Source organism: Opisthocomus hoazin, chromosome 8 (assembly GCF_030867145.1).
Source record: "Opisthocomus hoazin isolate bOpiHoa1 chromosome 8, bOpiHoa1.hap1, whole genome shotgun sequence".
In the NCBI taxonomy this organism is placed as follows: Eukaryota; Metazoa; Chordata; class Aves; order Opisthocomiformes; family Opisthocomidae; genus Opisthocomus; species Opisthocomus hoazin.
This window is the reverse complement of record NC_134421.1, coordinates 8827206-8854952: the sequence shown is the minus strand read 5'-3', so window position 1 is coordinate 8854952 and position 27747 is coordinate 8827206. Positions and strand designations below refer to the sequence as shown.

General features: G+C 46.8%; 1 protein-coding gene across 2 annotated transcripts in view; it reads left to right on the top strand.

Annotated features, from left to right (window-relative positions):
* CREB3L2 (cAMP responsive element binding protein 3 like 2) overlaps window positions 1–27747 on the top strand; it is an 89046-nt gene that overhangs the window by 31485 nt on the left and 29814 nt on the right. For both annotated transcript variants that reach the window (XM_075429412.1, XM_075429411.1), the window contains exon 2: window positions 16640–16856. In XM_075429412.1, coding sequence (XP_075285527.1) covers window positions 16640–16856 — 217 coding nt within the window. The remainder of the gene's footprint in view (window positions 1–16639; window positions 16857–27747) is intronic.

Sequence of the window (27747 nt, the reverse complement as noted above, 5' to 3'; positions counted from 1 at the left end):
AAGCAGCATCAGCAGGTTTCCCAACTCCGTGTTTGTATCAGGTTCTCCAGAACATGCTGCTGCTCTGGTAAACAGCCTTGTTCTGCTGCAAGAAGCCCAGAGGAAACAATTATGATCAATTAGTTTAGCCATATGTAAATCATGGCCTATAAAACTTCCCCGGATTGCTTCCTGTTTGAATTCCTGCGTATCTTTGTAAGGAAACCTCCAGTCTGCAGTAAAGAATGGCTTGGGTTGAAGAATTCGCGCTGTTCCTTCATGATTAATTATTCTCCCTTTTTTTAATGTTGTGTCCCTGTATAACCGCGATGAATGCATCTGGCTTCAGCTTGTAAACTTAGCTGCAAGCTGGTAGAGCCGTTGTCTGAGCCTTATTCCTTCTCTCAGTACTTAACGTTCATGTTCTGCATTCGTTTCCCCTTTGACAAGCTGAATACATTGGTTTCTTCTTTTGTTATTTGCTTTTATTCTGAGGGAGGATTTCCAGCTCTGCAGTGATTCTTGTGATTCTCTGAACTTTCTTCAGTTGTTCAACAGCCTTTTTTTGGAATTTGGAGGTGTGCGATGGGAGCCTGGCCGTGGCCAGTAGCAGCTGCATCCGCTGTGAGCACGGAGAGAATGAATTCCTGCTTCAGACCCCTCTGTCTTCTGACGTCCTCAAACGCGTGTGCTCTGGCTATGAGGATGATGAGGGGACTGGAGCATCTCTCCTACAAGGAGAGGCTGAGGGAGCTGGGCTTGTTCAGCCTGAAGAAGAGAAGGCTGCAAGGGGACCTAATATATACTTACCAATATCTGCAGGGTGGGTGTCAGGAAGATGGGGCCAAGCTCTTTTCAGTGGTGCCCAGCGACAGGACAAGGGGCAATGGGCACAAACTGAAGCAGAGGAAGTTCCGTCTGAACATGAGGAAGAACTTCTTCCCTCTGAGGGTGACGGAGCCCTGGCCCAGGCTGCCCAGGGAGGTTGTGGAGTCTCCTTCTCTGGAGATATTCAAGACCCGCCTGGACAAGGTCCTCTACAGCCTGTTGTAGGTGACCCTGCTTCAGCAGGAGGGTTGGACTGGGTGATCCCCAGAGGTCCCTTCCAACCCCTGCCATTCTGTGATTCTGTGTGCTGGGCACAGACCCGTGCAGTGTCTTGTGCGATTGGCGTGAGGCTGTCGGACGAAGCTGTAGTTGGGAGTTGAGCTTTGCACGGCGACTTTTTTTAAATATGAAGACTCATTTAAGAAACAAGTACAAACAAAGGAAAAAAGAAAAGTAAATAACTAAAAAAGGCAAGATTTTGGCAGTACCGTTATCTCCCTGCTGTTCTGTGGTTGTGCGAGAGCAGCAGTGGCTCCGCAGCGAGGGGTGGCCGTGCAAGGGTCCCCAGCGCCGGGCTGCTCTGGGGCTGCGTGGGACCGCGATGCTCCAGCTGAGGGGCTGCAGCTGGGGCGCAGCAAGGGGTCTCTCGCATTCGGAGCGCGAGCACGCGTCTGCAGTAGTTCCTCCCCAGGCTCTCCTCCATGCGCCCAGCGCTTGTGGTGGCTGTCCCACACGTGCTTCTTCAGCCACGTCTCTCCCAGGGTCCCAAGTCCTTTCTGAGATTTCTGCTGCTGATTATCAGTCACCCGGGAGTGACTTGTGACCTTTTGTTTGGGACTGTAGGATTATTTTTGTATGTCAGTTTTACCTTCAGTTTTGTTTAAAACATCTCGCTTGTTCCTGGCTGCTTACCAAACACTCTGTGTTTTGGTTTTGTGACCTGACCTTTGTATTACTCACTGTTCCTGCTGATGCTGCGTTATCTGCAAACTTCAGGGGTAGTGACTTTTCCTCTCAGGTCATTGATAAAATATTAGACTCTGAAGTGATCCCTGTGGGAACCTGCTGGAAACATGTGACGCAATCTGCCAATTTGTGTTTCACAGCTGGAGATTTCTTATTTCTTTACCCCACTGAAGGTGGGCTGTTGGCTTCCTAGCGTTCTGGCTTCGTTTTGTATAGCACCAAGTCAGCTGCGGTACGAGAGACAAGGTGTCCTGGTTTCGGCTGGGACAGAGTTAATTTTCCTCCCAGTAACTGCTTTGTTTTGGATTTAGTAGCTGAAGAATGTTGATAACACTGATATTTTTAGTTGTTGCTAAGAAATCGAGGACTTTTTTTTCAGACTCCCAAATTCAACCGGCATGCAGGTGTGCGGGAGCTGGGAGGGAGCACAGCCAGGCAGCCAGCCCAAGCTGGCTGACAGAATACTCCATACCATAGATGTCATGCTTAGTTTATAAATGGGGGTTGGCTGAGGGGCAGGAACCTCTTTTCTGGGAGTTCGAACTTTTCCATGAGTTTGGCCTTTTTCTGTGAACTTGGCGAGTTCTGTGAAATTTGCAAGCTCAGTGAAATCCGCCAGTTCTGTCATCGCTGCTCAGGGACTGGCTGCGCAATTGGTTGTCAGGTGGTGAGAAGAAATGTACAGTGTATAGCTTGTTTTGCATATTCATTATTATCATTAGTAGTAATATTTCCTTTGTTGTCATATTAAACTGTCTTTATGTCAATGCACGAGTTTCCCCTTTTGTCCATTCCTCCTGCCCATCCCGCTATGGGGGAGTGGGAGGGGTGAGCGAGCGGCTGTCTGGTGCTTAGTTGCTGGCTGCCGGGTTAAGCTATGACACAAGATGTATTAAGCCTGTAATATTATTACAAAAAGAGAGAAAATCTGAGAAGCTAGATTAGCAGTTATTGTGGAATTATAAGCATAAATAGATTTGTCTGGCTTTCATTCTTGGACTTTAACTGCTCTCTTCCATTCTCCATCTCTTCCTTTAGTCAAGAATGAACAGTAGGTAGGTTAATTTACTTTGGTTGCCTTGTTTACACTTAAATATTTTCATATTATTTTTTCCAGTCCGTCAGTATTGTCTCATACTGAAAATAGTTTCAAGAGCTCCTTAGAAGCTCTGTTTAGACTTTTCAGATGGAGGTTTTCTAGGTCTGCTAATTAAAATGGCCAGCTTTGAGTAGCTGTTGCTTTTATATGCTCCTCCGTTCTTGTTGGAATGAAAATCATTTCACTACCAGCCTGTGGGATGGCTGTATCATCTGTTCTCATATAAAGAGCAGTAATTCAGAACCGCCCCCTCCCAGGAATATTCAATTAAACATTTTGATCTCTCCCCCTCCCCCCTCCAATAACTGCAGCCAAGCTATGACTTGATCTATAATTAACATTTTTCTGTGTCCTGACAAACTCAGAAGCAATCTTTTTTTCCCCTCTGAATTGTATTTCCTGTTAACTCTTTCTTGTTTTCTAGGTTCTGATTTATGTTAAATCTCTGATTTTTGCTTTCTTCCAGTAGCCCCAATGTGTAGTAGGTTTATCGTTTCCGTGGTAAGCAGGGTTGTTTTCCCAGTGTGGCTTCTCGTCACCTGCTGTGGTGAGATGGCAGGAGGTTTGTTTTTGGCTTTTAGGCATGTGCTGAAAGATCCAGAAATGATTTACAGTCAACATTGATGCTTCCTTGGTTAAAGACCTCTCAGGTTCTCTCGATCGTCTGTTTTATGGGGGCCGCTTGAAGAGCTTGACCGTCTCTTCAGGACTGCAGATCATGGGCTGGAGGAAGTGTTTGTTGCAGGAGAAGAGTAGGGCTGTGCTGCCCAACATTTCACTGGCACCGCTTCTGCAGCAGTGTGCCCCCATCTTGCTAACTTGGGGACACAGAAATCTAGTGCTGACGCCTACTGAGTTGCCTTTCCTTCCTGAAACTGCCTTTCGAGTGGGGAAGAACAAATGAGGGTAAGTCCATAGCAGTCATAGAATCATAGAATCATTTGGGTTGGAAAAGACCTTTAAGATCATCAAGTCCAACCATTAACGCTGCCAAGTCCGCCACTAAACCATGCCCCTAAGCGCCACGTCTATATGTCTTCTAAATACCTCCAGGGATGGGGACTCCACCACTTCCCTGGGCAGCCTGTTCCAGTGCTTGACAGCCCTTTCAGTGAAGAAATTTTTCCTAACATCCAATCTAAACCTCCCCTGGCACAACCTGAGGCCATTTCTTCTTGTCCTATCAGTTGTTACTTGGGAAAAGAGACCAACACCCACCTCGCTACAACCTCCTTTCAGGTAGTTGTAGAGTGATAAGGTCTCCTATCAGCCTCCTTTTCTTCAGGCTAACAACATCCTTGTTCTCTAGATGCTTCATCAACCTCATTGCTCTTCTCTGGACACGCTTCAGCACCCCAATGTCCTTGTTGTAGTGAGGGGCCCAAAACTGAACACAGTCCTCGAGGTGCGGCCTCACCAGTGCCGAGTACAGGGGCACGATCCCCTCCCTGCTCCTGCTGGCCACACCATTCCTGATACAAGCCAGGATGCCGTTGGCCTGCTTGGCCTCCTTGGCACGCTGCTGGCTCATGTTCAGCCGGCTGTTGACCAACAATCCCAGGTCCTTTTCCACTGGGCAGCTTTCCAGCCACTCCTCCCCAAGCCAGCAGCATTGCACGGGGTTGTTGTGACCCAAGTGCAGGACCTGGCGCTTGGCCTTGTTGAACGTCATACAGTTGGCCTCGGCCCATCGATCCAGTCTGTCCAGATCCCTCTGTTGGGAGAATGACCACTTTAGGATGGGCAGTTTTAAATGGCAAGGCACAAATATCAGTGACGCTTGGCAAAAACGCACAACTGAGGATGGAGGAATTTCTTGCAGAACCTTAATATGCTGCTTATCTGTCATAGGTTTATTTTTTCCCTTTCCAAGCACTGTGACTTTCCCTCTCCCTCTTGTTGCTTCCCCCCCTGCACCCTTGCTCTTCTGGTCGTGCTCCTCCAAGGTCTTCACCTGCAGCTTGTGCCTTCCTTCCTCAGATCTGTAAGTTCTGCAAGGTGATGAGTAGCGTAGGCCTCTCTTCACCTGCCTGGGAGCAAAAGTCTATAACTGGGCGATGCGGAGGGAGCTACCGACGAAGGAGGGGATGCTCTGAATGGAGGAGGGCTAGCCAAAGAGGCTGAAATGCCTGTTCACAGCCAAATGAAGGCGATGCAGGTTTGTAAGTCTCCCCGGTATTACAGGGACTCATGAGGAGAGAGAGCCAGCACACAGGTTACTCAGTAAGCTGTTCCACTAGTCCCTGCATCTCTGGAAAGAAGCACAGAGGACAACTAAACGCGCAGCTTTGTTTTTTGTTTTTGCTTAAGACTTTGTCTTAGGATACAGATGTTTCCATCTACTACTATTTTGGGTCTTAAATCTTAATCCAGTGCTGCTCCTATTTCTTTCTTTTTTTAAATGAAGTTGACAATAGTAACGTTTTCTGGCGCTGTGACAAAAGAGTTGTCATAGGAAACTGGAATACCGGCTCTCAAGTATGGGGTGCCTTAAAATAATTTGTCTAGACGAATGCTACGCATACTTCGGAGCACATATTTATTTGATTCTGTTCACATCCTGTCTCCTTGTTTCCTTTATCTCTGCAGCTTCCAGCAGAGCTTCAAAACAAACCGGACTGCCTTTAGCAGGAGTGAAAACTAAGTGACCCCCACCAGTCTCATGGTGACACAAAGTGAAATGCCTCTTTCCTCAGAGGGAGGGTGCCGCAGTACCGGTGCTGATGGAGGTACTCGTCCATACAATGTGAGGTGCCAAACTGGTTTCTGTGGGTTCCAGTGTGAATTCCTGCAGAGTTAAGGCTGCAGAAGTGCAATGTGGGTGTCTTGAAGTATCAGTCTCGTGGTTTGGAGGACCACTGGAGGCGGCCTCAAAACACAAGGCTTTTTGCTGTGGGATGGGTTTAGGCAGGGCTGGCTCATCCAAAGCAACTCTAGCGTCACGGCTTCAGGTGCAGGGTAGGGACGTTCTTCCTCAGTGTTGTCGTCAGCAGATACTGTTGCTCCACTCTTCCTCAGCTTCCTGAGGCAGTAGCTGGTTTGACCTAAAGGCACGCTGCAGAGTTGCAAGCTGGAAGCTTTTTGACAGCCTGGGACAGGAAGGCTTTGATTATACCCGCGGCTGGCAGAATATCAGCTCTGTGTGCATCCAGTCTTTGGGCTCAGTGCAAATTTACAGGAGAGATGAGAGAGACGGCGGATCAAAGCCCAGGATGTTTCTACTGAAAGCAAGGTGTAGGACTTATTTATTGGACAGGGGTTCTTTAATGTAGTCATTTGTTCTGCTATCTGGCAAGATCGCGTGCTGGAAGAGGATTTGACATCCAACTTTTTTAGTGCGTGATGCTGAATGTAACGCTCAGCGACAGCAGCACTGAACACAAAGTCCTGCCGGTGTTGTTTCCCTTTCTGCCCTGATGGTAGATAAGTGTCTGATAGAGGGAGCAGCAGTTCCTGCCGGGCAGGGTCTAAAACCCGTGGCAGCTGAGGTCATTGCAAGCCAAAGGCTACTACTAATCAGGCAGGGGAGTTCATCTCCTCGGTAAGCTGAGATGACCTATGGATTTCTTCACGTTTGTTTTGCAGAACCACTCTGGTTTTTTCCCCTCCTGTCTCTTGAGTTCTAGAAAGGGTTATGTGTGTGCGGTGTGTTCTTTCTTTTTAAAACTTTACACGCATCTGCAATTTTTACCATTATGTCTGTGAATATTAGGTGGCATTTATAAAAGTTACTTCATATTTTCCATAATCAACTCGGAGAGTCTGCATTTAGGCACTTGAATAGATAGTCTGACTCTTCAGAATTAAGAGCGCTTAAATAAACATTGAGGAGCTGAAGTTTGTGTCGTTTTCTTTTAAGCCTCAGCTTCCATGCTTCTCCTCTTTGGACAAACAAACAAAAGACCCAGCAGAGCCCCCTAGTACTGGAAATAAATCTGTAAAACAAAACCTAACAACACTTTAATGAAATAAAATGCCCAGTGTCTCCTTAAGCTGCCAATAGTGATAGTGCCTTACTTACTTTATAATAACCAGACATCTTTAATTAAAGAGCTTAATTTTGACGGGTGGTGTGTAGGTTTGCAGCCAGCATTAGGAAAAAGAAGGAACGATCGCTCCTGCAGGCTGGAACCCTGCCATTTAAACTTTGCAGCCTGTAAAGAAGTAATGTTAAAGAAGAGGAGAGTGATTTTTATTTTAAATTATCAAGTGTCTCGTCAGTCGGGAGTGGCGAGCCAGACTGTGCAGCGAGCACTGCTGATGCAGCAGAGGTGGTTTTTTCCTACCTACACTGCTCAGACTATTTTAAGATCCTCTGAAAGATACTGGTTTGGTCCGGAGGAGGAGGCTGTTGTAAACATTTTAAACACGAAACAGCTGAGCAGCGGAGCATTTGAGTTCTGCAGGAGACCTCCTGCACTAATGGGAACCCAGATGAGAAATCGTGATTATGCGGGGCTCTCCTAACGGCATCCTGGCACAGCGTGCCCACGGGGATGGTTATGTTTCTGGGAGGCTGTGCCCATGGGCAGAGGGTGGCAGCTTCAGGTACTGCTTTACATGTGGGAGCTGTGGTGGGACCTCGCAGGGTGAGCGGGTGGGCAATCTGCGGCTGGCCTGCAGGACAGGTTACAGCATCTCTGTTCTAAGTCACCATCCCCAAATTGTGTGGTGCTAGTCCTTCTTGAGGAGAGGGCTCTGTCTCCGCGTAGGCCAGTGGGACAATCCCTGTGACTTCTGACTTCTCTCCATGGTTATCCTTTCCTCCTTCCTCTTACATCTGTAAAGGCATATGGGAGATGGGCTTGATGATCCTTATGGGTCCCTTCCAACTTGAGATATTCTGGGATCTCGAAAACGTGTGCAGGACTAGTGGATTCTGTTTCAAATACAGGAATCGTGCTGGCTGTGCTCTCTACAAAGGGCTTTATTGCTGCCTTTCAGTAAGGGATGCTGTTACGTGAGGACGGTGATGAATTTGCTTTGCTTGTCTCCCCTCCCAATTCCATCATGAGGGAAGATGGTAAATGAAACCAAGTGCAGTGCGCCCAAATGTTGTGAAATGCTGCTGTAGTGCTAAGACCAATCTGCATGTATTCAAGAAGAAACTGGAGGAACTGTTTTCTTTCAATAGTGGCAAGAAGTTAAACCAGCTGTGCAACAACAGAATGTGTTACCCTTGCTACCTAGCTCTTGGTCTGCAAATGAGACCATAAATGCTCATCAGTGAATTGTAAAATTTGTATGCAAAGGTTTCAACTTGTCAGAAAACTTTCTTTCACTGCTTGTTTTTGGCTGAACCCTGGGTAGTTGCCCAGAAGACGCTGGTTAGGTGTAAAACTTGCAGTTAGAATCATAGAATCATAGAATGGTTTGGGTTGGAAGGGACCTTAAAGATCATCTGGTTCCAAACCCCTGCCATGAGCAGGGACATCTTCCACTAGACCAGTTAAGTGTTAAGTTCCTTCCAAAGAGCCTGTAGATGTACCTGGGGTGTAACCCAGCAAATTAATATTATCTCACAACAATTGTTTATGCCTGGCATCCATGCGTGGAGCATAGCTGGGGCAAAAAATCCCCGAACAACCGTGTCGGTTCCTTTTTTTGCTAGGTAGTTTTAAAAAATGTAACTGGCCTCTGAGTATTTTGCCTGGGTGCCAAAAACCAGCAGAGACACCAGTGACTAAGTCTTGGAAGCAGAGCTACCCTCGCTGTCCAGGGTGAGTCACGCTAGCTGGAGGTGGTGGAGGGAGGCTTGCCCCTGCCCTGGGTGGTTCGGCGGCTGGTGAAAGTCAGACCTGTCAGTCAGGCTTGTCTTGCAGCCCCTGCAGTCGCTGGTGGTAAAGAACTGTGACCCTGCTGCTCACCGGGCGGAGAGAGGGGCATGGGGAGAAGCGATGGAGAGTTGCGGTTTTCGGTGGTTCTGCTGCTCAGGCTGGCAGCCCGAGAGCTGGCTGATGAGACTAATGAAGTGCATACCAGTGAGCCTGGTGGAAGAGGCAAAACAAAAAAGTAGCCAAGACAAAAGAATGAATGCATCTGACCTGAGAGCAGAATCCAGACGTTTGCTTGCAACACGGAATTAATAATGTATTTTGAGGTTTCAGCCAGGGACCCAGATGGGGGGAGCCTTGCTGAAGGGCTTCCAGCTCGCTGACTCACTGTGCTGGGTCCTGGCCCCCGTGACTCACTCTTCTCCGACTTTGGCCCTTCTGGGGAGAGGGTGGGAAATAGCAAAGCACGCGCCCAGCCTATTGAGAAGTTAGGCTAGATCCAAGAACTGTGCACTGGGGGAAGGGCAGGGGAATGTGAGAAGGATTTTGCTGTTTTATATGAGTCCCAAGAGGCCTGGGCTAGGAATGAGCAATCGCATCCCTTTTTCTGCTTACAGACAGTGGGCTGGAGACACTGAGCTTTGGGGTTGTTTCTCACCCTTGCCTCAACTGGCATGTGGGACTTCTTTTTTTTTTCTCTTTTTTTCTTTCAACCCATATTCAATCCTAGTTATTACAGAGCTTAATTTTGGTTTTAATTATATTTTTAAATCCAAAATACATTTTTTTGGGGGAGTGGGGGTGTTAAGGAAAGTGAGACAGTATTTTGGAATGAGGAAAGGCAAAGGAGAAACATGGTTCTTGAAAAATCTCCCCGATTAGTTGAAAATTAATGCATCTCCTCTTCGTTGGTTGTGGGTTGGAAGTACTGGAGTGTTTGCAGTGGAAGTGTGTGCATGCATGTGTGCGTAATGGGGTGGATTATAAGATTTGCTCAGCATGGACTTCAGCATTTCCAGCTGTGTAACCTGAGTAAGCTGGGGAAGATGTGCAGATTTAATTACCATGTAAATCTGTTAGCTCTGAATTTCCTGGCATTTGTTTTGCTGATGACGTAACCTGAATGTTATTCACTTAGTGGATTTTTTTTTTTTTTAATCCATCCAATTTTTTTGTTTTTAGTGCTTAAAATGAGTAATTGCTGGTGTGAGACTCCAGTCATATCTGCTGTTATGGTGGCTCTCTTTGCTGTTTTCAAATACCGCTTTCATGTTACTCTTCATATCCTCCTGCAGATGAGGTGATTTCAGTGTAGTTAATGACTAGACAGTAAAGAATTTTACAGTAGAGTAAAATAATTGAGCAACTATTTCACTGCGTCTTGGTTTTGATTTTTACACTGTGGAAGATAAACATCTAGAAATCTTAGGTTCCCTCTGTTTGCCCTTGGCAGGTGTGTAAGCCAGGGTAGCGTACATCTTTCTGCTCTGTTATCAGTGTGTTTTAGGCGTGACTTGGGAGACTCTTTCCAGTCCTCAGTCTCTGTTCTCTGCTGTGGCTGCATCTGAGACTCTTTTCCTGTGGTCAGAAAGCTCTTCAGCTATTTTGGTCCTTCATCAGGCTGAGAGGGAGGATCTCTGTGTCCTGTTTAAGAGTAAGGAGTTAGATGTGCCTGCAGTTGCACGCTCAACACTGTGATCTGTTCAGTGGGTCTCTTGACAGATCAGATTTCAGGAGTGGCTGCAGTAATTTTTTCAAATATTTGCTGCCAAGTATCATTGGTGTCGTGTCCCATCTCCCCCCTCCTCCCCAAATCAATGCATGTCAAAGGTAAGCACCCTGGTATATCAAACTGTATAGGGTGCACCCTTCTGCTCTTCCCCTGTGTCTCCCTGTGGGGGTGTTGGTGAATGACTCTGTGGGCTTGGTCTTGTCGCTCTTTCAGCCCCCATCTTTGGACTCACTCCTGTGGAAAAATACAGTGTTGCTGCCAGGTTGTCCATCGTTTGTCATCCTTGTAAGATCAGTGCAGCAGGGGCTTGGATCTGTGCCTCGTAACAGTGATGTATCAACGCATCCTATGCCAGTAGAGGAGCTCTTTTGTTCCCTGCAGGACACAGAGGAGTGAATCGTGGAGGTGAGGCTGCAGGGGCTCCATCGGTAGCTCTTATCAAAGCTGACAAGGATGAGTACTGTGTGATACAAGCTGTGGCTGAGTTTGGAGAAGAGTGAGTGGTGGCCAGCTTCGCTGCTGCAAACGTAAAGGATTTCTAGAAAGGGAAGAAGTGGAGAGAAGTGATGTACCTGAAAATCTGCAGAATTTGTGTTTGAATCTCTGTGAAGATTAACTGATGGCCAAGTGCCAATGAATACTGAGAATAGTTGTCTTGGTTGTTGGAAGCTGGTGAGTGCTGACACCTCCAGTCCATTGCCGATGAACTCGCAACAGAAATTCAAAAGCACCATCAGCACCATGCCTGGGAAGAAAACACCTGGGTTGAGGAAGGTTTTTAACCTGTGCCTTTGGAGTTGGCCATGCAGAAAGTCACAGATTTCTGTGCTGTGTTGTCATTGTTGGTAGGCTTGTGTGTGCAGTCCTCCATGAGCAGCATCTGTAGGCACGGTTCTTCGTTAGGTGAAAAGGCCAGGTCTCTGCTCCAAGCCCTGATGGGTAGATGCTGCACTTGCAAACCCAGGCAGAGCTGATAGTGAGGTGCGTGATGCCTTCTACAGCTTTTGCCATGCAGTCAATCTAGAGCTGAACCCCTGAAGGCTGACCAGCACGTATGTGCCATCTTTAACAGCTGGCACCTTGCCTGGGTGCCCCAGAGCTTGAAGCCTTTCATTTGCAGCTGTGACTCCTGCTTAGACCTTCTCAGCGACCATATAAGCGGCTGCCAGATGTCTGTGAAATGTGTGCTTAGTTGCTTGAGGAGGAGATGGTATCTCCATGTGGCCATGCTTCTTGATCTGTTTGATGCCATGGGTAGATGGCGTAGGATCTACCTATGGGTAGATGGCAGGCTTCATTTTTATCCCTTGAGTGCCTGTTGGGTAGAAGGGTTGCTCCCACTTGGGCAGTTCCTCTTGTGGAGGGAGGATTGATCCCTCCGGGATGGGTAGACCTCAGGGTGAGTCAGGAGGGAGCCATTAACTCCCAGGAGGGGAGTATCTCAAATTCGTGGGTGGTTCTCAACCTGGCACGCTGTGGGTAGGGCTGCTTGGAGAGCAGGGCTTGTGAAGGCTGCGTGGGGCTGCTGCAGCCGGTGTGGGGGACTTGCAGCTGGGGCAGTGCGTTTTCCAGGCTCAGCAAAGCCTGTCACTCATTTAGTGCTTTAAATATAGTTATGAAATGTCGTATGGGGCTCTTGACTTCATTCCTTTTTTAGTGAGTTCTTAGAAAGTCAGTTTTCTGAACATGACTCTCTCCTACGAGCACAGGCTGAGGGAGTTGAGGCTGTTCAGCCTGGAGAAGAGAAGGCTCCGGCGTGACCTTAGAGCAGCTGCCAGTGCCTGGAGGGGCCCACAGGAAGGATGGAGAGGGGCTTTTCACAAGGGTGTGCAGTGATAGGACAAGGGGGAACGGCTCTAAACTAAAAGAGAGCAGATTTAGATGAGATATTAGGAAGAAATTCTTCATCATGAGGGTGGTGAGGCACTGGCCCAGGTTGCCCAGAGAAGCTGTGGCTGCCCCCTCCCTGGCAGTGTTCAAGACCAGGTTGGATGGAGCTCTGAGCACCCTGGTCTAGTGGAAGGTGTCCCTGCTCATGGCAGGGGGGGTGGAACCAGATGATCTTTAAGGTTCCTTCCAACCCAAACCATTCTGTGATTCTGTGATTTTTAGTCACGATGATGTCACATCTTCAGACAACTGGGCTTAGTGCCGCTCTCGTCTGCCTTCAGGTCACCTGGTGGAGAAGTCAGCGCTGCCATGCACCTAGCAAAACCCGAGTCTCTCTTTTACTTCGGAGATATCGGACAAGAAAGAAAAAAAAAAAAACCCTCATCCCTTGGGCAGAGCTGGAGAAAAGGGCCTTTGTCTGGCAGGAACAGGCAGGCGCTGTGGAGAGCTGCAGCCCGCGGCCCAGCTGGTCGGCAGCCAGACGCGACTCTGGAAGAGCCATCCAAAAGCCGCCGCGCACCCAGAGCTCAGGGCTCTCCTCGGTTCGCTGGCCGCGGGGTGATGTCTGTAGGTGTTTTGTGTTCCCCCAGAGCACCCGGGCTGTAGGCGGGAGCAAACGTCTGAGCAGATTGGCGGTGCAGTTCTGTGGGGCTGCAGCTTACTTTCTCTCTGTCAACAGGAGCGCTGCTGTTTTGTTTGTCTTTGCAAGGTTCTGGGGGAAGGGAAAACGGGAGATAAGGTTACATCTGTCCGAAATCCATGGCTGAACACATTTATTTGGTATGTGGGGAGAACAGTTTAATAATTCAGGCAGACTCCTTGTACCAACACATGTCTGCAATTAGTGCTGTGGCTGCCAGTGGGGTGTGAGGACAGCAGGAAGCTGGCAACTGAGCTGTCTACAGAGGTATTAAAAACAATAAAAAAAGAAAAGAAGAAAAAAAAGGCGCATTTTCAATGCCAGTGCTTTTTTCTCTTTGTTTTTTAAAGGTGAACCCTCTGGGTGAAAGGTGCCGAGCCGAAAGCCACAGATAAAGAATTTCTCTCTTTTGCAAGCAAACATATGTACAGGGTCTAAGGGTAAAATTCTCAGTTTCCTCCCTAAATTGCCCGTTCCTGTTCCCGAGCGCGGGGGTGGCTGCTGCCGTATCAGAATGGAGGGTTACGCTGTGGCTTTCCGGCTCTGGAAGTGGCTGCTGACCGCTAAGGTGCGTGGGGAAGCAGGGAGGGGAGTGCGGGCAGGAGGAGGAGGAGGAAGAGGAAGGTTGCCAATGGGACAACATGCTTTGAAAAGGCAGAGGGAGCAGCTTAGGTGTGGGTGGAAGTTTCGAGGAGCTGGAGGTCTGACTGCTCCCGGGTGGTTTCTGCTGTAGCAGCTGCTCAGATGCCTTTTCGTCTTTAATTCTCTAGGCAAATGGGGCCGCTTTCAATGATACAATTGTTTTCTTAAGGAAAAAAAAATAATCAAAGCGAGCTAGCCCTAAGCATTCACTGTATAATGTGTGAAAGATTCCTGTAAATCAAGTGGTGGTGGTTTTTGTAGTCACTGGGTGAGGAGAAGTCCAGATCCCTAAAATAGTCTGTTCCCTGCGTTCGGGAGCTGTGCGGTCTGACCTGTGGCAAATGTTAGAGGCCTCTTTAATGACCAGTTTTCAAAGTTATATCACAGATCGTTAAAAATAAGATCAAAAATAGTAATGAAACTGGAGAAACATTTTAAAAACTGATGGACCATTTATTTGCTATCAGACAATTCTGTTGTAAGTGGAAATTATTTTCTTCCTCACAGCTTGCTGCTTTGCAGCTGCATGTCCAAAGGAGAAAGCACAAATGTTGGTGAACGTGTTGAATATCCTTCCTTATCTCAAGGTCCTCTTTCTCTTTGGTTTTGGGAAGTTGAAGGTTTGTTTCCTTCTATGCTTTTCCTGAAGCGGTTTTAGGAAAATTCCCCGTTCAGAAAGGGAAAAACCCCAACCTAAAGTACCTACCTTTAATCAAATGGAAGAAGTAAAATAACATTTGATATGAATTTCTTCCAGTATTAAAGGAGAATACAAAGAAGGCTAATAGAAATCTTTATTTGTGAATTTACCAAAAATAGCCAAGTAGCCTGTGGTCATTTTGTCTTTCAGTTGAGTCTGGTAACTTAGAAAATCTAAATGGTGTCAGACTAAGTCAGCACTTAGGCGTGATATTTTCATGGGTGACATCCTCAGATTGGATGATGCTGCAAAAGCTGTGTGTAGAAACCAGGGTACAAACACTGTAGCAGCGCTGTTTCAGCATCTGCTAGTCATCAGTCAGAATAATGCGTGCAAGGATTAGAAAGAGGGAAATGTTCTAGGCAGCTTTAGGAAAATATGCAAATATAATTGACTCTTGCCATTAGCCCGCATTAAAAGAAGTGTGTAGACTGTGGGGAAAAAATTGTCCCTAAGAAAGGCACTGCCTTTTTATGGGTTCATCCTTGACTTCAGGTTGTGGTTGGGAAGCATTTCTGTCTCTTGTTTACACTTTAATGGCTGCCTACCCTGGTTTACGCAGTGTCTGTACTGATGCACCAGGGCGTTCAGCCAGTCTTGAGCGTCCTTTTTCTTTCTTCTCTGCGTAGTGGGGAATTGTAGTTTATACTTCTGTCCTGGCAGATGTTGGGAGGCAGGCCTGGATGGGAAATGCTAGTGAGTCCTTGGGTATCAAAATTAAAATAAATGACAGTTTCTAAGGTGGTCATGACCCTCTTGCTGAGTCATCGGAGAGTTTGTTTAGTAGTGTTATCATTCACAGTAAGTAAATATGGGACTACAAATCTGTTTTGCCATTTGTAAAGGCTTTACTTGAGCTAGTTTGCTATTCCAGCATAGCAACTGTGGTCCTCTGTTTATTGCCTTATGTTTAGTAAATATTTTCTTTTCCTCGGTGTCAGTCAGAACTGACTGAAGCCTTATTAATTTTGAAAGAAGGCACAGTTAGCATGCGTGAGCATCTTGGAAGAGGCACTCGAACTTCCAGGGGACTCTGTGAGAGCCGGCTGTGCTCGGTGTTTTCCAGCATCCGGCGTCAAGGCCACAGATGCTGCTGGAGCTGTGAACTGTGCAGGCATGGGGGTGTGAGCACACTGCTTCTCTCATGGGTTGATACAATATTGACTTGTTGAATTCTTACTTTAGCCTACAGGAAGCCGAATCTTGAATTTCAGTGTTTGTTTCTGCAGGAGAGAGCGAGACGAAGAGCCAAGATCAATACCGCTTGCAAAAACAGAGCAGATCAGACTTAGACTTTTGTAGGATCGTGCCCCGATCGTCAAAGACTCCTATATAAGATGGTAGATAATGCGTGCTTGTTTAGAAGAGCTCGTTAGAATGCATTGTACAAATATTGTTGTACAAAAATAGAATTATTTGTGTGAATGAAATGTGCAGGAGTGGTTTCTTGCAGTGCAGTTTCTTGGTCTGTCAGACATAGTCTTCTGCCGTTGGAAACAAAACCGAGAAGGGCTGCAGAGATTTTGGCTGTTGGTGGGAACTGCACTGAAGTCTCAAGGAAGCGGTTCAGGAGATGTGGTTTGTGCTCATTTTGAATAAGAAACAAACACAGAGTGGTTCTACTCCATACAGCTATAGCATACGCTGTCAGTATGATGAATTCAGCATGACAGATAAAGCGGTAATTAGTACTGGCTGTCAGGAGCTGTGGGGCCTAGAAGCTGGATATGGGCTCTAGTCCTAGGTGGAATGTGACTTGTAAAATGGATACATAAATCAGCCAGAAAACCTGTTTCATAGCAAATGCATGAACTGCTTGGCTGGGGACGTGCATGGACCCGTTTTCCTAGAGCGCGCTGTATGTTCTGCGCCGCTAAAATAGTCATACGTGGTGCCGGAGTCTGTGGCTGAGTGTTCCCTTTCTCTTTTCTGCCTCAGTGAACATTAACCCAGTATGTTCTGTGCCACACGCAAAGTATTCTGGTGATAAATCCTGCAGGGTCTTCCACGCTGTCTGGGTGAAATGTGCTTTCCCATTTTTGGTGGCGTGCTGTAGTGAGTGCCTTTGAAGGATGGCGGCGGGGAAGGAGCCCGCTTTGGGACATGACTACTGTGCTTCTATTTTCTGTTTTCAGTGCAAGTTAATCACAGGCTCTGCTGTTGGAATGTATGCCTCTGAGAGGACTTTTGTTGTAGCTGTAGCTTGTCAGCTTGAAGCAGTGGTTGGAGGAGGAGCTCGTTAGGCAGGACTGGTAGATCCTGCTGCTGACTGGCACGGCTGCCCGGTGCAGATACTGGAATTGTTCTGATCAATGCTCTCCTGTTGTTGGCATGACAGACAGGCAAGGAGATAAACTTGCCCCCCCCCCCTTTTTTTTTATCTCCACAGCATTTCACAGAGTTCCTGGATGAGTTTTCACCAGATGTCCTAGGACAGCTCTTGAATGATCCCTTCTTGTCTGAGAAAAATGAAATAATGGAGGTGGAACTGTCTCCAGCATCCCCAGCGCCCCTCATCCAGGCAGAACACAGCTACTCCCTCTGCGGGGACTCTCGGCCCCAGTCTCCCTTGACCCACATCTCGACCGATGACAGCTTTAATGAAGGTAGTACTACTGATGTGTGTGGAATCCACTGATGCTGATGCACTGATCCCTTGTTGCTTTGTTGTGATGGTGCAGTGGTGAAATGTTCCCGGTGGGGTGACAATGCACTAAGGCTGCGCATGAATGCTCTGTGCTAACTGAAATATCTACAGTGAAATCACAGAAGGGATTTGTTTGTTTTAAGTCTGTAGGCATTGTGAATAAAGAAGCTTGTCCATAGGCAGGGAAAGTGTGCTTAGCAGAAGTTACTAACTTTGCACTGGAAACATTTTGGACTGAAAGTGCACACCTAAGAAATGGGAGAAGGGCCAGGAATATGCTTTTTTCTGTGTATCTGAATCTGTGGTTCTTGAAGATAAACGGAAACTGATGAACCAAATGAGTCAAATGAGGACGACCATGAAGTCTGGGTGCTGCAGAACAAGACATGTAAGGAAAGGGTGAGGTGGGTTTTGTTTGGCCTGCTGGAGGAAAGGCAAAGGGGAGACGTTACCACTGTCTATGGCTGTCTGATGAAAGGGTGCAGGAAGGACAGAGCTGGACTCCTCTGAGATACACAGTGACAGCACAAGAGGTAACAGTTGCAAGTTGCAAGAAAGGAAATTCCAGTTGGTGTTAAGAAAATAATTTTTACCCTGAAAGTGAGTCAGATGTTTGAACAGGTGTCCGGAGAGGCTGTGAAGTCTTCATCCGTGGAGGTGCTCAGAGCTGAGCTAGGCAAGGCCCTGAGCAGCCTGATCCAAATTGGCCATACTCTGAATGAGGAGCTGGGCAAGGTGGTCTCCAGGGGTCCCTTCAAAGCTACGTGATTTCAGGTTCATTAAAAACAAACCAGCAAATCTTTTAAACTACGATCATTTTTCAGTAGTGAGTATCTGGAGCTTTCTGGTATGCCAAAATGAAAATCAGATAATCTTGTTTATGTTTCTAAATATACATGTAGGAAGGTAACTTTGGGTGCTGCCCCAGTCTTAAAACCTGTCTTGCTGAACTCCTGGGGGTTTTTTTCCGTTTTAGAAAATAAAAAAAGGCAAAGAAAAAAATAATGCCAATCAAGAAGTCTCCGGTGATCTTGTAAAAACATAACTGCGGTTTTGTAGAGTCTGTGGTTGTGGGAAGTGGCGATGCATAGAAAATGATGAAAACCAGCAGCATTTTTTAGCAGATATCTTTAATTCAGCAATTATAAACATCTGGGGGGTTGGAAGGGAAATGCAGGAATGGTGGGAGGAAGAGATCCAACCTGCTTGTTCTGGTGTGAAGGTGCCTGCTGGAGGCAGGGGAGTTCAAGGCAGAAGCTAGTGGTTGTCGGAGGAGCAAGGCCATGAATATCTGGTAACTTAGGAATGATCACCATGGTAGACTTCCTCTCCTAATAATTGGTTTATGTCTTTAACATCAGCTTTACAGTGAAAAGCAGTAAAGTACTAAGCTGCATCACAATAAAAGGGAGAAAGAGAGATTAGTGCTGATGTCTAGGCATTAACAAGCTAAGCTGTTTATGAAGCTCCACCAGGACACGAGTTCTCAAAGGCTGCTGGTTTTGTAGTGCAAAGCGCTCTCTTAAAACAAGATGCTGTCTGTTTGAAATTTCACAAGAGAACAATTAACAAAACCTGTGAGAAGGCTTTTCAAGGGGAGAAAGGGATTTTGGAGATGATCTGGAAACATCATCTACAAAAAGCTTTCCCACTTTTTTGTTTCCTGTTTTATGTGGATAACTTCATACATACAGGAGATAGGAACTTTTGATGTGGCAGGAAAAACAAGCACGAGAAACTTCAGAAAGCAAGCTTCTCTGGAAGTTACCAGGGAAAAGCTTCAAGCTAGGCTAAAAGTGAGGGGAGTTTCCTCTGGGAAAAAATCCTGAAGAAATTCATGCTGCTGAGACCACTGGGTAATTAATAGAGTTCTAGTGAAACGATATTTTAAAAAGCCGAGAAACATTAACAAGTGGGTTTAAAAATAGCAAATGAATGGAAAGCATTTCATCTTCTGTTCGCTCTGCAGTGTTTCATAAGAGAGGGGGAGGAGGAGGAGTTGTTCTTGGTGTTTGGTATTTTATTTAACCTGAACCTGGAATCACGCTCACAACCTTTCAGTACCTGTCGACTTCAAAACCGTGAAGCTCAGAGAAATGCTTGAGCAAATGGCAGAATGACGATTAATGTGGCTGGTAGCTATCCGAAGGCATCACCCTGATGGTCTTTCAGCCCTGCCACCAGGCCAGCCCTGCGTCGTGTTGCTCTGCTGCCTGCCTTTCTGCCCTCCTCCTCCGCTCGAGGAACTGGATTTCGGGGGCACACCTGTCTGGTTTGGGTGGCACCCAGTGTCCGCAGCGGTTTTCATCTCCGCATTCCTAAGCGCTGATGGCAGGGTTGGGGTCCCAGAGCCACAGGGTGCGGGGAGGCTGAGAAAAAGGTCCATCGTGCTTGGTGAATGGTCTTCAAAACAGCTTTGAGCCACTCAGTGTCGATTTCCATCTTTTGTTCCCCCAGCCACGTCTCCAGTAACCTTACTGAAAATGTTATTTAATGTTTCCTTTCAGCTGTTAGGATGGAGTGAACGATCGCTCTGGCTCTGTGAGCACCTTACCAACTGTTGCAGGGAACGGTTAGCTTCTGCCGTGAGCCCTTCTTGTTGACCACTACCTGACCATTAACTGCAATTTCTACCACCATTAAATTGACCTGTTCGTGTAATTGTAAATCTTACAGAAAATTTTTTAAACAGGCATTAGAAGCTTAAAGCCTGGCAAACTCATAAGCCTGAGTTTAAGTCTTTCGAGGAGTCCTGTTGACCTCAAGGTGAGAACACACGTTAAGTGTCCATACGATCAAGGTCCCAACACTGGGTTTTCTCAGTTACTTATTCTTCTGACTTCACTGTATTGAGGGTATTTCCCCAGCTTTGTGCAGAAGAACTCTTCTGAATACTCTCAGGTTGTTACCAGTGTGGGGTCTCTGAAGGTGTCAGTCCCTAAATCTCTAGCCTATGGAGGCATTGGCAAGAGTCACTATTTTGAACTAGGTGTGTGTGCAAGACTTCTGGAATTTTGTTGTTTGGTCTCCCCCCCCCTCCCCGGGAATATATTCTTACATTCAGTTTTGCATAAAGTTTTAAGACTAAAGATACTTGGGAAGGAGATTTATGGGCCTGACCTGCCTGCGTGCAGCTGGCTGACCGCGAGCTTTTGTTTGCTGGAACTGGTGAATAAGGCACCCAGCCTGGGGAGGGCTCCGGGCCGTAACATGAAAAAGGCGGCTGCGTCCCAGGTACTGATGAGCTGTACCGGTTGCACTGCCACCGCTCTCACAGCAGGTTTCTGCTTTGTAGCTGTGAGCCCTGGGGTTTTGGAGACAACTGCAGAGTAGCTGGGGAGAAGCACAGTGGGTAGTTTGAAGTGGAAAATCCTTCTTGGAAGGACATGAAGATGCTGGGACGGGAGGTTGGGAATAGGGATAATGGATAAGAGAGACCGCTTGCTGTGCCTCAGTGCGTTTAGGGGCAGAGGTTCTCTTCTGGCGGTTGTAAATGGTTAGAGAAAAAAAAAGCTTTATTTTCTATTATGGTTGGTGCATATCTGTCTTTAGTTTTCTAGTCTTTGCAGCATTTTGGAAAGGGAGGGCTGTGGGTCAGGCAGCCAGGAGCAAGCCAAGGCCCGAGTTCCGGCAGGGACGATGGTTAGCCTCCCGTGTGACGTGAGATGTGAGCGTAGGGTCCTTCCCTGCCCTCCTGTGCTTCATCTTGTCAGCTGTAGGCGCAGACTGGGTAGGACAGTGGTTGCCCTGTGTTTTGGACGTGGGAGATCCGTAGGCGAGAACTGAGTACAAGTGATGCTGAGGGGCTGGTGTGCAACAGGAGCGCGGAGGCAGAGGCTGCGGCATCTACGTGGGGCTCTTCATCCTCTGGGATCAGCTCAAGTGATGGGGGTGGTTCGTGGTGGGGGTGTGTTTGGTTTCTGTGTGTGTTTTACTTTGTGAGCCTGGCAGGGCAGAGGCAGTGGACAGCTAACTAGTCATTTGTATGGTTTCTCTCCTCAAATTGTGGCCGGGTGGCTGGGTGCGTTTCCCTGTCCCTCGAGGGCTCTGCCTTGGAGGCTAGTCTTGGTCCCCGCCTGCCCCTCCCGTTCATGCTTTCCTGCTCAGGAATGCTTTGAAGTTACTCTTGGATTTGAAGCGGCTTGCCTTGGCTAAAGGTTTGACAGAGTGATTGCAGAAATGGTATGTTTCTATTTTGCACTTAGCCGTGCCAAAAATGGGGCTGGCCCCAGAATATAACCTGTATTATTTTTGGGTTTTTCACTGCTGAGGTTATTTTTTCCTGTAATGTGCTTTTAAAACTTAAATTTTCTTTTTAAGCTTCAACTCCATCTCCCTATGGGGTCTGAAAAGGAAAAAAGCAAACAAGAAACCCCAAACAAACAAACAAAACCTCAAAAAGCATTGTCCATGGTTTCCACCTCTCCAGTGCAAATGGCCCTTCAGCACTCAATCCAGCGCTCGTTGCAGGCAGCGCTCGGTACGGGGAGAAGCTTGGTGATGTGTGGAGTCTGCAGGCAGTGACTGGTGTCACGTGCTGTCGCTTCATGTGGAGGAACCTGTGGGCTTGAGATTCAGGGTGGTCTTCATACTTTTTATGTGTATATCTGTATATGTACACGTATATATAGTGTATATATGAATCATATATATCATATCTTTATTATATGTAAATAGCTTATTATATATCGTATTTTTATGTATAGGCTATATATGTGTTCATTGTCCTGCTTCTCTTTTTCCTCCAAATACTGAATCAATGAAGTGTGAACAATGAAAATGGAACCTCCTCTGCCCTGACTGTAAAGAAAATGGAACTGGGCAAAGAAATTCACTTGTGTTTTGAAAAGGCGCTGCCAAAGCCAAACTGACAGTTTTTGTGAGCACATTCCAATGCAACTTTTTTCCTGTGTGGGTTTTTTTATTTTGGGGTGTTTATTTAAGAAATGGGGAGGGAGCCATTTGGTGGTGGTAGCATGTGTTTGAGTGCTCTTTGTGTGGAAGGATAGCAGTCAGTCCTTGTCAGCATCTGCAGTTTTAAAGGATGAAAAGACTTTTGACTGGTATGTCCAAGGTCCAGAATCTCAGGCATTCTGAATCAAGCCTGTAACTTCTGCTTGGGCAGCAGTGTCTGAAAATGTCAGTTTTGATTTAGAGGTGGGCATTTTGGTGATTGCTTATGCTTACTGTTAATAATTGACAACTTTATTTGCAGTCAGACCTTCTTTAGCTTCCAGTTCTACTACACATGAGATCTCTTTACGGTCTTTTTCCCTGCTGTAGTAAAGAACCATCTGCTCTCGGAAACCTCTGTCCCCAGGTGTTTGTAGGCTGTGATTAAGTTCCCTCTTGATTTGTGCTTGGATACAATTTAAATGAACTGCACTGCTCTGGTGTTTCCCTGTACGGGGTATCTTCTGGACATTGAGCTATTCTTGCAGTTCCTTTCTAAACAAAGGGACATTTGCAGTTCCTTTGTAAAACTCTGTGTAAAGTGACCACAGGAGCTCGTTTCCCTAATAATGAATATTAGGGGAATACTCCTCCCACTTCCAGTCCTGCTGTTTCTGAAACCAGTGATCTCATGCTCTTTTAGTGGTGGTGTCACACTGGGAGCTCATGCTCACCTGGTTATGTGCTGTGAGCATCAAGTCCTTTTAATGTGCGTCAAAGCCTGATTGCTGCTGTAATACAGATATGCCTTCAACGTCCGTATGGGGCGTGGGGAGGAAAATTCAGAAGGATGAGAGAGAACTATTTTATTTTAACACAGTGCTTCTGTGGATATTTTTCATATATCCTTAAAAAAAAATAACGTCGTAATCTTGTATAGGACATTTGGTAGTATCAAGCATTAAGGCTGTGAATCCAAGCTGACACCTCATTCTGTGCCTCACTCCCATACACATAAAGGGCACTATAAAAAGAACATTTTTCTCCCCCTAAGCAAAATAATTAAAAGCATCGAGGACTGTATGCTAGCTGACAGCTATGCTTGTGTAAAGTCTTAGGCTGAAGAGAGGTTAAAGCCAAATCTGTAACCCGAGACGTCTCCTGGTGGTTTTATGTGACAAGATGATACTGACTGAAAACTGTCAAATTCTCTGCAGGAAAGAGGGTAGTGACCCTGGTTCGTTTAGGTATGGGAGGAGCAATGTGTCCTTGTTTCTATCTTAATAACATTGATAGGGATAGAAGTAATCTGTGGGTTTTAGATGACCTGTGTGCTGCTCAAAGCGGGGGTACAGGTACGACTGGTGATCCTCTGGTAGAAGAAAAGCTCCTTCTGCTGTGTGTCTCAGTGACTGTGTGTCGCTGGTGCTTATCTTTGCCCATTTATTTAATTTTTCTCTTCCTGGCACTGGAAAAAGGACCCCAATGTTTGGTAGTCAAACAGTGTCTCCTTTGTCGAGGCCATTTCGAGGGCTTTGGTTTCATTATTTGCGGTGGGAGTGTGTGTGCACGCTGGGAGGGGGAAATGCCATCTGGAAAATCTGTAAGAGAAACTGTTGGTCGATGAATGTAGGCTCTCACCTCGCGGAGGGGAGCGGGGGTAGCGGCAGTGGCGTTGGAGGTCAGCATTTCGGGCATGATAAACGGGGCTTGTGTCTGCCAGGGGGTGTTACGTGAGCCCGGAGCTGGGCACCGGGGACGGTGCGAGCCGAGGGGGAAGACAAGGAGGCAATTATTTCCCCAGAAGGGTCCAGCTTGCCTTTGGGAGGGTGTAGAGGGCTCAGACTGCAAGGCTGGGGACGCTGAGCTTCCCTGCGAGCGACACGTCCAGCAGCGCGCCCAGAATCCGTGCAGCAGCAGAGGCCCTTCTGGGTGTGCGATGGGTGTTTCTGCTGACAGAGGGCGAGCGGCCGTTTCCCCCCCCAACAAGCTGTGAGCCTCTTCCAGGGGTGTTTTCCCCTCTGTCCCGTCCCGCTCAGCCGTACAGGGGAAGGTGGTCTTTTTAATTCTCTGTGCGGTACTGAACAGTCAGAACGATGACCAAGGGGCTTGACTAAAAACAAAGCTTTACTTGGTATGCAGGGGAATGATGAAAGGTGGTAACTTTGCAAATTCCTAACATTACTTTTTGCACAGTGGGGCTGAAACAGATACTGATTTGGCGAAGGTCTCCGCAACACGATGTCTGATTTCACAAAGCCACAGAATATAGCAGATGAACAAACTTACAACTACGTTACCCTTATGTGCCCAGAAAGTCAGAGATGGAGAGGCAAACGAAAGGGGGGAGAAGAGAAGAAATAAGAGACAAGATATCACCACCCTTGGATCCAGCGGTGGTCTCTGAGCTGGTGATCAGGATCCTCTGGTGGTGGGTGCGCACTGCAAGGGGCTGGCCCCTTCTCGCTTTATACTGTTCAGGTCCCTGTCTCATAGCTTCCCGAAAGTTCTCAAAAATGAGTCAGTGGGTGTAGTGGGGGTCTTGGTGGTCTCACAGTCCCCCCTTGAAAGCAAGTGCTTAACTTCATTGCCTAAGTGACATAGGTGGGGTTCGCAAGCTGACAGCTTGCCTGCTCCGCAGGGTTCCCCCTCCTCTTCCACACTCCCTTATAAAGATGAGGAACTTCCCAAAGCGCAATGCCTGGTTTAGGAGTTCGCTTAAATGTCTTCATCAGTTTGTCAAAATAGGTGTTTGCGGCAGTTGCCCGCCCCGGCCTGGGGCTGTACACCCTTGCAGTTACCTGGGTCCTAGTTTGCAGCTGTTCCTGTGGTGGAGAGCGAGTGAAAACCCTTGGATCCTGCTGCTAGCTGTACAGGGGCGGTGACCCCAGAGGTGGGATCCAGGCAAGGACCAAACGCTTGTCCGAAGTACAGCTTTGCAAACGTGGACCCTTGGTGCAAGCCGAAGCGCCATCTGAGTCAAAGTGTCTTATTAACACGCGATGAGATGAGTCTGAGCCGGCACACTGCTGTGTGTGGGGACCTAATAAATGCTTATAAATATCTGCAGGGTGGGTGTCAGGAGGATGGGGCCAAGCTCTTTTCAGTGGTGCCCAGCGACAGGACAAGGGGCAATGGGCACAAACTGAGGCACAGGAAGTTCCGTCTGAACATGAGGAAGAACTTCTTCCCTCTGAGGGTGACGGAGCCCTGGACCAGGCTGCCCCCAGGGAGGTTGTGGAGTCTCCTTCTCTGGAGATATTCAAGCCCCGCCTGGACAAGGTCCTGTGCAGCCTACCTGCTTCGGGAGGAAGGTTGGACCAGATGACCCACAGAGGTCCCTTCCAACCCCGACCATTCTGTGATTCTGTGATTCTGTGTGGCACAGCTGGGTAGAAGCCATGCGGGCTGTGCATGCAAGCCCTGTGGTTCCTGGTGGCAGTACATGGTCTGCCATGGACCAGAAGGAATTAGTTGAAGCCCCTTTTCTCAAATCTGTGACACAGCTGAAGAGGGGGATTATTTAAGTACGCATGGCTGGAGAACACTTCGACTCATTAGGGATCTTCTTGCATTGCCCTGTCCAGGGATGTCTCTTCTGCTGCCCATGCAAAGCACTTTAACCAGTAGTCTGGTGTGGTCTCCTGAAGTTTCTGGTTCTGCCTTTCTCTAGCTGTTTAATCTGTTGCTTGGACAGTGAACTTCAGGGAGGCGAGAGCTGCCTCTTCATTCTGCTTATACATGTCAGGATGTCCCTTGATGCTTCTGCAGGTCTGATTTGCAAGCTTGTTTCAAATGATGGGCAGCGCATGCATCTGTTTTCTGTGCAATTACTGTCTGTCGTGGTGGTAATGCTGGTATGGGTTTTTTTCCCCTTCAAGATTAGGTCCATTGGTACCTCCCTCATGTGGGTTTGTTTACCTAGTAGTGCTGTCTTCCTTTGTACTGCAGGGGAAAAAATTGAAACCCTGGTTTCTCAGAGTGCTTGCATTCTGTCTGCTTGGGAGAGAGTGAGGGAGAGATACAGAGTGCATCTCTAATTTAATTTGTTTAAAAATACACAGCAACTCACTGATGCAACTTAGTTACCCGTGCAAAAAATATCAATGTTAAACTCTTTAATGAATAGTGCTGAAATGAGTGTGGGGAGCAAGGGAGATCTCTTTATTTATTTCATAGCTCTGGTTTTCTGGACACCCATCACAGAGGGTGAGATTTAGTCAATAGCGGAGAAGACTTACTTTTCTCAGGAAAGGAGGTGGTATGTTGGACAAGATTGAAGAATTAGTTGGCTAGAATAATGTTTGATAGAAATAATTTTAAAAAGGAAAGCAAAACTTGCTGGGAGCTCTTGTATTAAAAAAAGGGTACAGTTGAGGTAAGCATTTTTGACCACTTTTCCTACCCTGCCGTCCCATAATATTGCATGCAACAAGGAAAGAAGCAAAATGTTGCAGTTCTTCAGAAATATGCGTATCCTAGAAAGCTGCACATGGTGTTGTTAAGAGACTATGTTTAATTTTTATGTATCTATACATAAATACAGAGATATAAAAATGTTTAACACAGAATTAGTATATATTAATTCTGCCACGTACAAACACAGCCCTTGTGTTTGCCATGTGTGCCTAAATCACACATACTGATTATTGCTACAGTTGTGATGGTTAGAGGAGCACTGAAATCCGTTTCTGTTGAAAACTGTCATCATAACGCATATGGTGTGCAGCACAGAGAGAAGTTGACTTTGGTGTTGTGCACCCAAAGCCGAGCAGTTGTGCGTAACTCAGTCTTCATAATGGACTTTAAAGATCTTAGGCTTTCGTTGTGCAGTTATGTTGCGTAGCCTTTTCCCTTTTGGGTGCAGTGGTCTGGAGAAGAGAAAGTCCACTTGTGGGGTGTTCGGTAGATCCTACCCGTGTTACCCATCCTAACTGCAGATGATGGACCCTGGCCAGGACTAGGGCCCCTGAAGTGAGGACAGAGGACAGAAAGAGTTTGTTTGCTACTTGTGAAAAGGTAAGACAAGACACTTTCCTGTAGATACGCATGACATGCAGTGCTTACACTTACAGTGGTGAGGGGAGTATGTCCCATTTGGGGCTTCCTCTCCTGCATTATCACATACACAGCATCTTACAACACATTGCATGTTGTATCTGGGACCGAGCTGGACTCGTGGTGCGTGCAGCTGGGGAAAGATGAGGAAACGTTTAGAGTTTTTCCTATCAGTGAGAGCTTTGCTCAAAACACTGATTAAACTTACTTTGGTGCTTTGTGAGGCTCCTGCCTTTGTTGTTTTGTTTTTTTTCGTTTTTTTTTAAAGAAGGTGGAAGATACGTGCTGAACAAGGAGTCTGCAGGAAAAGTAGGACAAGCTTAATGAGAAAAGCAGCACAGAAAAGCTTTCTGAAGAAATGTAATTTTAGTCTTAGACACAGAAGGTAAAATCCTAGATGCATGTGTCACAAACCCTGGGTTGCTGTGATGAATGGGTTTTTTGGAGGCTTGATTTGAAATGTCTAAATTGCAGAAGTGGCTGCACCTGAAAACTCAGTGCGTACTGTTTTGATAAAATATAATAACAGTGCTAAATCATCTGAAAAATCTAATTCCAGTTGTCCGCAGTTGGCCATTTTAAATTACTAGATACTTTTTGGCCTTAATCTCTCCATGGCTTACTTGAATTTTCAGGACCTCTGTGGAAATTAATTCAGGTTGGTGAAGCATTTTGATTGTGCCCTAGGAGGGAATTAAGCAGCTCTGTGGGACCAGAATTAGAATTGTATTTGGTGAACAAGGGATGAGACTGTGCATCAGACAGTGAGAAGAACAAAACATGGTACAGCTCCTCAGTAAGGAGAGCGCCGTGCATTCTGCTTGTTGGGTGAGGCATAGGTTCTGCAGAGAAAATGTTTGATCACATTATGAAAATGTTCCTATTTTTAGGTGCATGTA